The following is a 14,639-nucleotide window of genomic DNA, read 5'->3' on the forward strand; positions in this document are numbered from 1 at the left end:
GAGTACTATCGTTAGCAGGGTGGCCAACTCATCCTGGTTTGCTGGGGATTTTCTGAGTTTCAGCATCAAAGTCCCTTGCCATATCCTAGGAAGCCCCTCAGTTCTGGGCAAACCAAAATGGTTGGTCACCCCTACCATTACATACATGGAAGTACCAAAAGTTTCTCAAATATGTTTCTCAAATGTCTCTAATGCCTCACTCCTCACTGCCTGTCAAAGTTGAAAGTCCCTCAGTATAGCACACAACAATCATCTGCTGCTTTATTCTTCCTCTGACCTTCAACTCCAATATAGTTTTTAATCTTTATACCCAATACTCACCACAGCCAACCAGTATTTATTGGCCTTGTGCCAGACTCTGTGCTACATGGAGGGATTACAGCCAAGAAACCTGAAGTCTCATTAGGTCCTCCAAATGATCGTAATACAGTAATATGCACCTTGTGTTTGGGCCCTACTAGACCACACTACTCTGCCCCCAACGTGTGCCAACATGCCACACTTTTGCTCCCATTGTTCATCTCCCCACGACTCTCACCTAACTTCCCCCACTTGGGCCATCTTGGCCATTCAAAACTTTTTCTTAGCTTTACAAACACACCCCTCCTTCCCTGAGGTCTTACCTGACTCCATACCCCACCCCCACAGATGTGACTTTTATTTTTCTCCCGAACCATCTTAGATATTTTGGTACCTTTCTTAAGGCAAATATCATATTTCTAACCTTTATTATGACTCTATTATTCTCTTATATCCCTTATTACCAACCTTATTAGATGGTAAGCTCCTTCAAACATATTTAGTCTTACTCTCTATTACCCCAAAGAATATAGAAGAGTGCTTTTCATACATTTGTAAATGAATAACATTCAGGAATAATGGAACTAAATGAAAAATAACTTTCAATAGTCCTTTTTTAAAACACTCAAAAGTTTAAAACAAATGAACACTTTATCTTCTGTAATCCAGAGTCTTATTTTAAGGTAACTCTTTACAGCTAAATCCTGAAAGCAATAAAAATCTAACAAATCACATACAAATTTTCTCTATAGTAGGTAAATCCTATAAAAGGCAGCTGGTTTCCCACAAAAGCTTTAGGAATTGGGAAGGTTTCTACATCTCCTTTATCATCTTCAATGTCATCAAAATTGCTGCTGTCTATGTCACTGCTGAGTTCAGGTACTACAGGAGCCGCCGCTGTTAAAAGAAAAGAAATGGATTATTTTCTGCATAATCAAAATATATATTAACCACCCAGATTTAATATATATTAATACCAACACATTATACATCAATAATATATAATTAATCAGTAACATCATGATTTACTATAGAAAATTTGGTAACATGTTTTACATTCTATCATTTCAAAAATAAAATTTTATTAAGTATTTTATTACTACATTGGAGCAGGTTTGAGTATAAATAAATCAAACAAGGAGAGTATTATGATATTATTCTAGGTATTAAAACTGTAAGCAGCAATAATTTGCACAAACATTCTTTAGCCTTTGGCCTTTTACTTCTTTAAGTAAAATATTTTTACTCTTAAAATGAATTAATGTCAAATATACATAAAGTTAAAATGAATTACTATGCTTATTCTAGTATTCATCAAAGTATGGTCTACATAATTACTGATTAATTCAAAGAAGTTAAATTCAAATTAAGGGATATTCCCCCATTCTGAAAATTATCGAGATCCATAAAAAACTTACAAATTAAGATATCTGTTTATTATAAAAGTATTAAGAAATATTGCTAATGAATACATATTAGTTTAAGATACTGAGGAACATTTAGTTATAAATACTACAAGAGAACAAGTTTGAAATAAAACCTCTGAATTAAAAATTAGCATTAAGTGTATCAAACATGATTACTAATTCAAAAGAGGGATCAATTACTGAGATTTAAAATGTGATGGAATAGAAATATTTAAATTTATTGACTTACTCTCTCTTATGTTATCCCAATTCCACTGGTCATTCTTAAAGAAAGGATGCTGTTTGATTTCTTCTACCCCATTTCTCCCAAGTCGTACTTCCCTAAACAATGCAGTTAAAGATTATATTACAAAAAGATTACAAAAAAAAAAATTAATTCTTATCCTGCCTAGGACCAAAATAAGGATCACAAATGACTTTGAGATATCTTTATTAAAAGTTTCAGCTTAAATGTTTTTCCAAAACAAGTATTGCCCATTTTACAATATATGATCTCTCTAGATTAAAAGGACGATAAAGTATAGTAAATGCCATGGAAAGGGAAATGTATTTCCATCTGTAGTTTGTATCAAAGAAAAGTACACATGAGACTTTCAAATAAAAATATTCATCTATGTATGCCAAAACTGCATGACCAACTCCAGGATGTAAAATGGACAGAAGTTTAATTTCAAACAAAGAAAAGTTATTCAAAGCCTCTCCAATAAAAATGTAGCACAGGGGCGCCTGGGTGGCTCAGTGGGTTAAGCCTCTGCCTTCAGCTCAGGTCATGATCCCAAGGTCCTGGGATCGAGCCCCACATCAGGCTCTCTGCTCCTCAGGGAGCCTGCTTCCCCCTCTCTCTCTGCCTCCCCTCTGCCTACTTGTGATCTCCATCTGTCAAATAAATAAATAAAATCTTTAAAAAAAAAAAAAATGTAGCACAGAGTCTGCTCTCTCCCTCTGCCTCTGCCCTTCCTCATGTCCACTCATGTGTTCTAATAAATAAATTTTTTAAAATCTTTTAAAAAGTAAAAATTAAATCAAAATTTTAAAAAATGAAAATCTCTTCTTATAAAGAACTCACATATTATTAGAAACTATCAATCTTCAGTCTGATAAATTATATATTAAAATAATTATACACTTACATTAAAATAATCATTCTGAATACAAGAATAACAATATTAACAATTTAATTCTTTGAACCTCTGAGTTTTCAATGCAGATTTTATGGACATAAAAAACATCAGTTTTTTTATATGCCCCTGGAGTCATGTTTAATATAAACAGAAAAACGTGTAAACTCTAGAGGGAAGTACTGGTAGCCACAATGATGGCATTAAATTCTTTTCCAAATATCTTTTCTCTACCTATAATCATTCCTTGGACTGCACCCCCCCCCAATAAACTGCGAAGGCAAATCTTTCATTAACATGTGCTATGTCTTGTTTCATATTCTACCTTTCAGCACAAATTATGGTCATCCTCAACAACCCATCTAGTCCCAAATCAAACATACAGGATTTGTTCTAAGTTTATCAGCATGGATTGTCTATTAACCAGATAATTAACAAATCTTATAAATGATAAACATATTAAAATGATTAACCTCTCTAATAAGAAAAAATAGCAATAATTTTTCTTGCTTCAGATGAAAAATAAATTCATGATATACAGTTTGATGAGAATGAGCAAAGTAACTATCATCAATGGAAATATACCCTGCTGTGACTACTCCAGGGGTCAATTTTGTAAAACCAACTCAATTTTAAAGTGTGTATCCAAGAATTCTACCTTTAAAACTTTATCCTACAGAATGTACACAAAATATAAATGCTTGAGGATAGTCACTGTGGTACTGCTTGTAACAGCTACTGGCTAACAAACAATATGGTTTTTGCTGAGAAATCAGAACACTTTCGAGCTAGAAATGCCCTGAGTTATCAATCTGATCTGATCCCACTGTTCATGGAGAAGTAAAAATTTCCCCCCAAAGTAAAATTATTTCCCTCAGATCATAATGCTGGTGAATAAGTTTGGACTGTGGGGCATACACACCCAATATAAACTGGTCCTTGGACAGGCTGACTCTCATCACAAATCTAAAAGAACTGAATAGAAAGGCTAAGGAAGAAACTCCGAAGAGTTTTCTATCTTCCCTTCTTGAAGCAGGTTTCATAGCATTGTTCACCTATTTTGTTTTAAGAAATATAGAATTTCCAGAGTATATTCAAATGCATATAAAAAGGCCGGGAAGGAGGTACTCCCAAGTCGAATACAAATAGTTTTTGAGATTATAACCTGTCAAGTACGCATCTGCACAAAACACTCTTCTCTCAAGAGTCATACAGTAAGAGTCAGATGGGCTTATCACTTCAAAGGATAAAATGTGAATAATACAAGCTTTACTCCTCTCAAATGCATTACCTTACTAAGTTCTGTTTTTTTCTTTTTAGACATGAAGGTAAGGTTAGAGTTTGATTACAGTGGGGTTGCACACACATAATGACAAGAGCAACTCAACACCAGGCGTAGCAGTAGGAAAAGGCTAACCCAAGCAATTTGGATAAAGAGAACGAAAGACTTCATATGTAAATAAATGTTATGCTTTCATTTTTACAAATTTAAAAGTTAAGGGCTCTCAGGGTGCCCTGGTGGCTCAGTTAAGCATCTGCCTTCTGCTCAGGTCATGATCCCAAGGTCCTGGGATCAAGCCCCATGTCGCTGTTTCTCCTTCTCCCTTTGTTCCCCACCCCCTGCCCCCAACTTGGGTTCTCTCTCTTGCACACTGTGCTCTCTCATATAAATAAAAAAATCTTTAAAAAGGGGGAAAAAAAAAGCTAAGGGCTCTCTACAAAGAAATTCAATGTACATTACCTATCTGTTAAGAAGGCACAAATGAGATTCTTCGCATGTTTAGAAATTTCTGCGTCTTCAGGGAAACATAGTGAGTTTTTATGATCCATAATTTTGCTGTATGTTCCTACAAGTGAATCTGCATAAAACGGAGTATCCCCTAAAATTCCAAGAAAGAAGACACTGAGTGTAACTAACAGAGAACGAAAATTAAACACTTTCCATCTATTATTTAAACACGTTAAGTTTAAATTTGTCACATGCGTGACAGAACAAGTGACCTATGGGTGAGGAGACTCAGTCGAAACACACCAGCACATACCAAGGATGTATTTAAATTTTAACCACACCAATGTACCATCAACTCTTAAAAGCAAAATAAAATCAATGCTAACTATAGAATTTTTTACCGTTTTTACAATGGAGAAGATTACTTAGTAGGGCCAGATAGATGAGAATCTTCTAATGTTTGAGCTGGATCAGTCCTTCTTGAGATTACTCTCTAGAGCTATGCTGTACAATAGAGTAGCCACTGCCAACATTTAAGTTAAATTTAAAGTTGAATTAAAATTTAAAGTTTAATTAGTTAAAATGAAATAAGATAAAAATTTCAGTTCCCTAGTCACACTAACCACATTTTAAGAGCTCAGTGTGGCCCGGGCTTACCACACTGGAATGCAAACATAAACCATTTTCAACATGACAAACTGGACAGAGTCAGACCAACCCTATTATTTCATATGAGATTTGCCTAAGATGACACATAGCTAGAATTCATAATGGCAGAAATGGTCTCCCAATGCAGTGCTCCTCCAGACTACTGGCTACGCTAAAGAGGCACGGGAGTGTAAAGACAGAAAAGCTGAAGGCACCATTTTGGCCAGTACTCATCTAACACCACAAGAATTAAGGGCCCTGCCAGTACGACTCAACTGTAAGTCACCTTAGCAGAAACCAGACTTCCCCAAATCAGACAATCCAAAATTTCAAAAGGGGTATTCAGGCAATTTTTGTTTTTCAAAGAGGGCAAAAGGGTGCTTTGAATTCAAGATTTTTCTAGCACCATTTTTAATTACAGTAGAGTTCCTTGAATGAAGTCCCATGCTAACCAACCGAGGCAAGCACCAGAGTAAGCTCAGAATATTGTAAATCAGTGTCATTCAAAGTCATTAAATTCAATTCAAGAGTTGGAAACAGTAGCAGGTATTTAAATGGTCCCTTCAAAGGAGCTATGTGACTTTCTCCAAATTATTTTCTAAATCCCTAGGAGAGTCTAGGTAAATGGTAGAATAATTCTACTTTAAAAAGATTACAAGAACACCTAATGCATCATCAGATTGGGCCAAAGGTGGGGAGAATGAACAGCTACCTGGGAACATATCCTGCATGTAAAGAGATGCATTACCAAAAAAAAAAAAAAAAAAGGCCCCAAAAAACATAGGTCATACTATGACATGAGTTTAAAGCACAGCAAGATCAATACCATATACACAAAATAGTCATCAAGAGAAGAAGGCAATTTACGCAACAAAAACATTCCATGATGAAATATTATTTAAATTTGAGATTTGCCAAAATGTTCTGATTTTTTTAAGCAATAATCAAAATAATCATACAAATTTTCTACTACCACTTTTTTTTAGGGTTATCCTCTAGAAAATAAATTATCCAATTTCTAAAGATATACTTTCAACTTTAAAGTTGTTTCATATAATGTTATTAGCCTTAAAATAGATTAGCCCCAGAAAATAGAATAGCCCCAGAAAATAGATTCGCTGTATCCTCAAGCCAGATGATTCAGTTATTGGCTTCCTTAGCCGGAAGATATTTTTGTGACCCCAGTACTTAGGAATAGGGAATCTTAAGAATGAAATCTATGATATAAAGAAAAGTTTTGAAATCCCTGGGACTTCCAAATTTTGATTTGGTCAAAGTGAAAGAAATTATTAAATTTGCCTGAGATTTCTGAGAATGAAATATTATTATAAAATATTTTTATCTATAATCAGTCAATAACTATTTATAATTTATTTTACTAGAATTAAAACCATATGTAAATACAAGTAACAAACACAGTTGACAAATCAATTACATAACTATGTAAACAAAATTGGAACAAATATTAACAGCCTTATACTTAAAATATTTACAACAGATACTTTAATCAAGAAAATCTTAGACTAGAAGCCCACTAGAGCTGTAAACTTGCTTCTTGTTCTAACATTTTTTTCATACAAAAAGGCCACTGAAGAATTATTTCCTAGCAATATACTTCTGAATCCTTTTACATTTCACTAAATCGTTGTGCCAGTACAATTTGGTTTTAATTTTCCAATTAATAATCTGTCATATCTGATACAACTAATTCAAAGTTTTTAAAAATCCTATTTCTTCCACAGGACACAATTTCCTTATATTCCCAAATTCTTGACTTAAAACTAGTGGTAGGAGATGGGTTTTGAAAAAAAGACAAAATATCTACTCACCCACCAGCATCTCAAAAAGGAAAACACCCACAGACCACCAATCACATTCTCGCCCATAGTAACCATCACCCCCTTGTGATTTGAGAACCTCAGGTGAAATATAATCAGGTGTTCCAACTGCTGTATCACAATGCACCATGCCTGTCTGGTAAAGAGAGAGAAAAACAGCTGCATGTAAAAACATACACACATAAATACAACTATTCCATTTATTACTATATATATGTAGTGACTACAAATTGCTACCAACAGAACTTCATTGCTGATACAGCTTTGGAAGGAGAGGAGATAAATGTATTATGAAATGCCTAAAAGCGTCCAGATTACAGGAAATCAAGAATGACTTTTCCACTCTAAAATACAGGAGGCTTCATCAATGGAAGAAGGAAAAAGTGGTAAACTCTAAGGGAATCCCAAGCAAATCAACATCTTTTGTTTCTCTTTCTTACACTACTAAGTAGTTACAAGGGAAGTACAAAACGTGATCTTAAGGCAGTGACCTGGGGAAAAGAATTAGAGAGAAAGGAAACTTTGGTGTTTTCAAAAGAAACTGCAGTAATTAAGATTACAAAGAGCCTAGTTTGGAGCTGGATAAAGAAACAGTTCTTATCATATTAAGAAAAAAATGGAGGAAATAGATAAAATGTTTAAGTTAAAAGATCTTAACAGCTTGAAAGCTATATACCACCAAACTGTGTATTTAGAAATATGGAATTGTGGCATCAAGATATTTGGCAAAATGATAAAAAACACTTTTATCTGTATTTAGTTTTAATGGGTAATATGACAATCCCTAATGTCTTTTTGACAAGAACCATTGTAAATATATGCATCCATGTGCATCTTATAGCGTGTGTGTGTGTGTGCTGTAAAATGAAATCACTCTAGTACTATAATGCTAAATACTATTCGTTCACCTCCAGCTCTGTGCAAACTTGCTAAGTTTATAGACTAATTTAAATGCCCTCCATTTCCCTTACCTCCCCAGTAAAGAGTATGTCATTCACATTCCTCATAAGGAAGCTAATATAAATTCCCAAAATACAAGTGTTATGAACACCTTGGGAAAAGGAAGTTCCATGTATTTTGTAAATATGACTTATGTAAATGTATTTAAGTGCAATAAAAATATATGTTAATCATGGGAAATTAATTCTGAAAACAATCTTTTCATTCTTCAAATTAGCAAAAATAATGCAATGATTTTACTTTCCTATGTATATAGCAAATAGAGAATAGAAGTCATTTTAGTTTGAATGTAAATTAATAAAAGTCCTGAAAATAATTGAGCAAATTAGGAGGGCAATAATTTGTATGGATTGTACTCAGAATAAAAGATGAAAAACAACAGTGCCTAACTTTAAGAGGCAGGGTTGGACTGTCCTATACTTCTGTTAGAGGAAACATTAAGATACTTGTTTGGGTAAATAAAACTCCTTTCAAATATATCTACCGAAACTAGACTTTAAAAAATGAATCCTGTGAGACTCAAGAACTAAAACCTAACTGGACACACACACCAAAAAATGCCATTGGAGGAAAAATTATTTAGCATTCAAAGGTTTAGAGAAAGGAGAGGAAAGGGTAAGATAAAAAAAATAACTGGCATAAAGTTAGGCGGTAAAGGGTGGGACATGTTAGGCTTTACGAGAGAGAGGTAATGACAGCTTAGAAAGAAACAAGAGAAAAATAAAGGAACTAGAATGACTTTTTATAAAGCATATTCAGGAAATGCAGTGAAGAGGTGCCTGGGTGGCTCAGCTGGTTAAGCCAATTACTCTTGATTTTGGCTCAGGTCATGGTCTCCGGTTCATGAGATCAAGCCCTGTGTGGGTTCCACACTCAGTACGGAGTCTGCTTGGGATTCTCTCTCTCTGCCCCTCCCCCTGCTCATGTTGTTTCCCTCCAAATAAATAAATAAAATCTTAAAGAAAAGAAAAGAAGTAAAGTCCAAATCAGCTAAAAGTGAAGTTTCACAATGAAGAAGGTGGGAAAGGTAAGATGGAGATCAGTTTGAACAACCACTTGCAAAATAAATACTTTGGCAGGACTAAAGAATTTTTAGTAGGGAAACTACGTAAAGAGCACTCTGCTTTTGGGAAAATAAATATTCCAACCACAATTTTTGACTAGCGTACTGGAGGATAAGTTTTTTTAAATAAACATTTGTAAAAGACATTTTAAAACTGTCTCATGGATGGGCACCTGGGTGGCTCAGTAGGTGAGGCCTCCACCTTCAGCTCGGGTCAAGATCCCAGGATGTGGGATCGAGCCCCGCATCAGGCTCTCTGCTCAGCAGGGAGCCTGTTTCCTCCTCTCTCTGCCTTCCTCTCTGTCTACTTGTGATCTCTGTCTGTGATCTCTATCGCTATCTCTATCTATCAAATAAATAAAGTCTTTTTAAAAAAAAAAAAACTGTCTCATGGAGAAGTTCTCAAATTATATGAAACAGAATCCACATTTATGACAAGTCTCTTCTACTATCCTAAAGAAATACAGTTGAGTGATGGACAATGGGGAGGGCAGGTGCTATGGTGAGTGCTGTGAAATGTGTAAGCCTGACGATTCACAGACCTGTACCCCTGGGGCAAATAATATATTATATGTTAATAAAAATAATTAATTTAAAAAAAAAAGAAATACAGAAAGGATAAACCAGAAAATAAAACCTGGTTTACCAATGGTGGGTGTGGGTGGGAAAAGGGTGGAGAGAAGTGGGAGTATGGGAATGGGGCAGTAGGAATAAGGAGGATAAGATCCTTCTCTAAGCATATAATTTGTAGTTTTAACTCCTAAAGCCAGAGGAATGTTTCATACATCATAAAGACTATGAATAAGCAATTAAAATCAACTAGGATGTGTGTGTGTGTGGGGGGGGAATACTCAAATGGAATACAAACAGTAAAAACTGAAGCTGTTTTATAAATTAATAACATAACCACACCAAATGGGGTAGGGATGAAAAAACCTAACCTAAGTAACTTTGTATATGTGCTGCCGAAGTGAGCACAAACCTAAGTAACTTCGGAAAACAGTATCTGTAACAGATACTATAAGGCTAAACACAAAAGGAACTGCACAAAAATAACATATTCTAATTAGTAAATCTGTCATAGGGTAGGAATTAGTAATTAATTCTGAAATAATTTTATGTGTCTTCTAGAGTTGAACAAGTAAATAAACTGTAGACAATGACAGCCAGGTTTATTTTTTTTAAGATTTTATTTATTTATCTGACAGAGAGAGAGCACACAAGCAGGGGCAGGGGCAGGGGGAAAGGGAGAGGGAGAAGCAGACTCCCTGCTGAGCCGGGAACCCGATACAGACCTCCATCCCAGGACCCTGGGATCAAGACCTGAGCTGAACGCAGACCCTTAACCAACTGAGCCACCCAGGTGCTCCAAAAGAGCCAGGTTTCTCAGTGACTAAAATAGAAATTACCAAAAAAAAAGGTGGAAGATTACAATAAGCCCTGTGGTGTAGGACAAGAATCAGTATCAGTATGAACTCAGGATTTTAGTAGCCTAGATATAGAGAGATAAATATAGAATTAAATATGAACATGTGTGCGCATATAGATTAGCACATATAGTATATTCAGTATACATGTGTCTGGTGACAAGGCCTAGAAATAACGGCACTCGAGGAGCAATAAGCATATCTAGTGCCCAAATACTGATCTCTAAATACCATTCTTGAATAAAAGAAACCTGAGCTTCCTGGAAAAGTGTCTCATTCCATAGCTACGACGGAGAATATACAAGTCCTTCAACAACTTACAGTGCCAAAAAATAAGAGAAATGCTCCATAAGGGGGGCATGGCCAAGGACATAGGAGCCAACCCAAGGAGCCAAGATAAGCAAACTGTGGACTGAGCTTCAAGGTATGAGTAGGAATCTGCCAAGTAAACTGTATCCAACATCGTATTTGAAGGCCAGGAATCATGAAATCATTGATTTTATGGCACTGAAACAACTACATGTAATTTAAGACCAGTGAACTATAAGGCACAAAAGGTCAAATGATAGAGAATGAGGGTAAAACGTGGAAGGGATCACACCATCAAGAAGCTTCATACAGACAAGCTAAGAAGTTTGAACTTGACTCAGTAGATGACAGGAATCTACAGAAGGGTTTTAAGCAGGACAGCAACATAAACAGGTATGCATTTTCAAAAGCTTCCTCATGAGTAATTTAAATGGGTAAGATTAAATGCTTATTTGCTAAAATATATCTGGTATTTATATTAGATATTATAATATCATAAGTGGAAAAGTTTACGGAAAACACAAAATTGGTCAGTCATAAATCCTGAGGTTGGCCAAGGAAACTATTCTAAGCGGTTCCTGTGAAAGTGGAAAAAATTGCAAATGGAATTCTTAATTATCAGAAAAGCATTAAGAGCCTCGGCTTGACTACTACACAGGCAGGAGCCAACTCAGTCCATTTTAATGATTAAAAATGGTGCATAAACAATGAATTTTTGGAACACTGAAAAGAAATAAAATGGAAAAAAAAATACTGGCTGGCATATAGTAGGTGCTCAATAAATACTTGTTAAATAAATGAACTGTTAAATAACTTTAAAAAAATGAGTACTTGCAGCAGGGACTCCTTTTTCAAACAGGCATATCCCTCACCTTATAAAATTCTCGGCTAGTGCAAAGTCCTGCTTCTTCTTTGTTCTATTTAAAAAATAGCCCAACTGGTTTAGAAGCCCACGTCCATTTGCATTATACAGTGCCCAACGCACAAAAGGCTGCCTGTTATTCTAGTTATCTCCTAGGGATACCAATTATTACTTTTATTAGGGCTCTGGTTACAAAGCTGCATAGCTTTTGAACAGTCTGTCCCTACTGTCCCCATAAACCTATTCTTTTCTATATATAATTTTGCAGAAAATAGGGTTTTTTCAGAAATACGAGTAGAAACACCTTCATTTTAAAAACTGATGTCACTTGTAGAAGGGTTAATAACATTAACAATTTACCAATTAGCTTTTAGAGAAGTACAGCCTCCGTGGCACCTGGGTCACTCAGTGGGTTAAGCCTCTGCCTTCAGCTCAGGTCATGATCTCAGGGTCATGGAATCGAGCCCCACATTGGGCTCTCTGCTCAGCAGGGAGGCCTGCCTTCCCCTCTCTCTCTGCCTGCCTCTCTGCCTACTTGTGATCTCTCTGTCAAATAAATTAAAAAAAAATCTTTAAAGAAGTATAGCCTCAATATAATCAAATAGTACACACTAGAATATTAAGGGATATAATTTCATATTATTTTCAGGTAACTTAAAACACTGATATAAAATGTGCCTTAAAAGGTGGTAAAGGTAGCTATAAAATGCCCAATGACAAGCAAAGAGGGAACTCCATTTACCTAACTAAGCAAGCAATTTTAAATAGCAGCACTACGGGACACCTGGGTGGCTCAGCCCGTTAAGCATCTGCCTTCAGCTCAGGTCATGATCCCGGGGTCCTGAGATGGAGCCCCGCATGGGGCTCCCTGCTCAGAGAGAAGCCCCCTTCTCCCTCTCCCACTCCCACCTGCTTGTGTTCCCTCTCTCGCTGTGTGTCTCCCTGTCAAATAAATAAAATAAAATCTTTTAAAAATAAATAAATAGCAGTACTTCTTGGCTATCAACTGAGACACATCTAGATGTAAATATACTACACTGTGACATTCACTCACATCTATATGTTTTGTTTTGTTTTTTTTTCCAGAGAGATAAAGAGTCATAGTATCCAGGAAACTGTGTAAGCCCACAATTTATTGACAGAACTTTCTGACATATGCCAGTACTCTTAATTGCAATAGTAACAAATTATTTTAGTCTTTCTGGTTATAATATTTAGTCGTGTTTTATTTTCGCATTTATCCATAGCCAGGAGAGCTAAAAAATAATTTGAGGATTTCTGTCTATATTATAGATAAAGGGTTGACAAAAGTTTTCTATAAAAGGCCAATAAATATTTTAGTAATACTTAGTAAATATTTTAGGATTCGTGGGCACATAGGATCTCTACCTCACATCTTTTTTTTTTTTAACATCTTTTAAAAATGTGCAAACCATTTTTAGTACAGGAGCTGTACAAAACCAAGCCACAGGTCAAATCTGGCCTTGAACTCCAGTTTGCCAATCCCTTCCATAGACGTGCAGATGAATGAGAACAAAACTAGGAACATTTCTAATAGCTTTGAGACTATAATGATAATCAAACAGAGGCCAATAAAGTGATGAACCTAAAACGTGCAGCAGCACCATTTACATTAACAGCTAACATAACAAAATTATAAATTCTATGTACTATAGATTTTCATAAAAAAAATCCCTTGTTCTTCAACCTATACGGCTGTTCTCATCATTAGTATTAGTTGAGGAATGGAGTTCTGGGGTAAAACAAACATTTTTAAACTTCAGTATTTAAAGAATATATATTTCACTACATCAAAATTAAGAACTCCTATTCAAACAGAAACAAATGCGTAGCTGACTGGAAGATGATATGAGCAATATCTGTGGAATCACTATTGAGATTATATAAGGAAATCCGGAACATCAACAAGAAGTTGATTTTAAAAAGGTTAAAAGATACACAAGTAATTTATGACATAAATGACTCACAATTACATGAAGAAAAGTTTGGCATCATTAATTATAAAATAAATACCATTTTTAAAAAATACCACCTTACACCAACAGAACTGATAAGATTTAGACAAGTAATAGGAAGGTGGAGTAATAACATAGAGAGACACAAACTCAAATGCACTACTAGCAAGAGGTTATAACATTTACAGCCATTCTGGCGGTCAGGTAATACTTTATTTATGTATCCTCTGAGTCAGCAGCCCCACTTCTTCTAAGTGTATATTTAGAGGAAACCCTTGTCAGAATACACATGGGACATGTCTGAAGATGTTCAACATCAATGTTTAGGTTCAACATAGTACCGCTGGTAGCAGGGAGCTGATGTGGCCTAGGAATCTAACACAAGGGGGAATAAGTACAATCAAATAGATAGATAACATGGAAAATTAAGAAGGACTGAGCTAATTTACATATATCAGATATAGATATAAAATATCAGATAGATATAAAACAAGATTGAGTGAAAAAAGTAAAAAAAAAAAGACATCCATATCATATTATTTATACACATGTACACTATATTAATAGTCTGCAAGAGCTTATAGTAAACACATGACAGTGGCTGTTTATTAGGGACAAAGAGAATAAGACTGAAACGGAAAGGGGGAAGACATCATAAAATAAAAACCAGATGAAGCTTTTCTGTTGACTCCTAATGACAATAAGTGATGAACCAAGGAGTATAATTAGCTCAGCTAAATGTACCTGAATTAAGAAATAGTAAATAAAATTACATAAGCCACATTTTATTTTGTCTTTTAAAGAGACAATGTAAGATATTTAAGTCACTTAATTTAGTATTTACTTACATGCTTGCAAAATTATTCTATAAAAACCATATTCTGTCCTGTTCCTCACACTCTATACCCCTTCTTCCTTAACCATCATTACCTACCCTAAAAACATATGGTATGACTTATTTCTCTAAATCCTCCCAAAAGTT

The 14,639-nt window shown here is 35.1% G+C and overlaps 1 protein-coding gene across 6 annotated transcripts in view; it reads right to left on the reverse strand.

The window, feature by feature from the left end:
• ROCK2 (Rho associated coiled-coil containing protein kinase 2) overlaps positions 1-14,639 on the reverse strand; it is a 140,247-nt gene that overhangs the window by 39,631 nt on the left and 85,977 nt on the right. For all 6 annotated transcript variants that reach the window (XM_032866852.1, XM_032866851.1, XM_032866855.1 and 3 more), the window contains exons 6-9: positions 7,052-7,196; positions 4,587-4,725; positions 1,957-2,048; positions 1,038-1,197 (exon numbers count right to left, since the gene is read on the reverse strand). In XM_032866852.1, coding sequence (XP_032722743.1) covers positions 1,038-1,197; positions 1,957-2,048; positions 4,587-4,725; positions 7,052-7,196 — 536 coding nt within the window. The remainder of the gene's footprint in view (positions 1-1,037; positions 1,198-1,956; positions 2,049-4,586; positions 4,726-7,051; positions 7,197-14,639) is intronic.

The sequence above is a fragment of the Lontra canadensis genome, unplaced genomic scaffold (assembly GCF_010015895.1).
Source record: "Lontra canadensis isolate GAN:19392208 unplaced genomic scaffold, GSC_riverotter_1.0 scaffold32, whole genome shotgun sequence".
NCBI classification, from domain to species: domain Eukaryota; kingdom Metazoa; phylum Chordata; class Mammalia; order Carnivora; family Mustelidae; genus Lontra; species Lontra canadensis.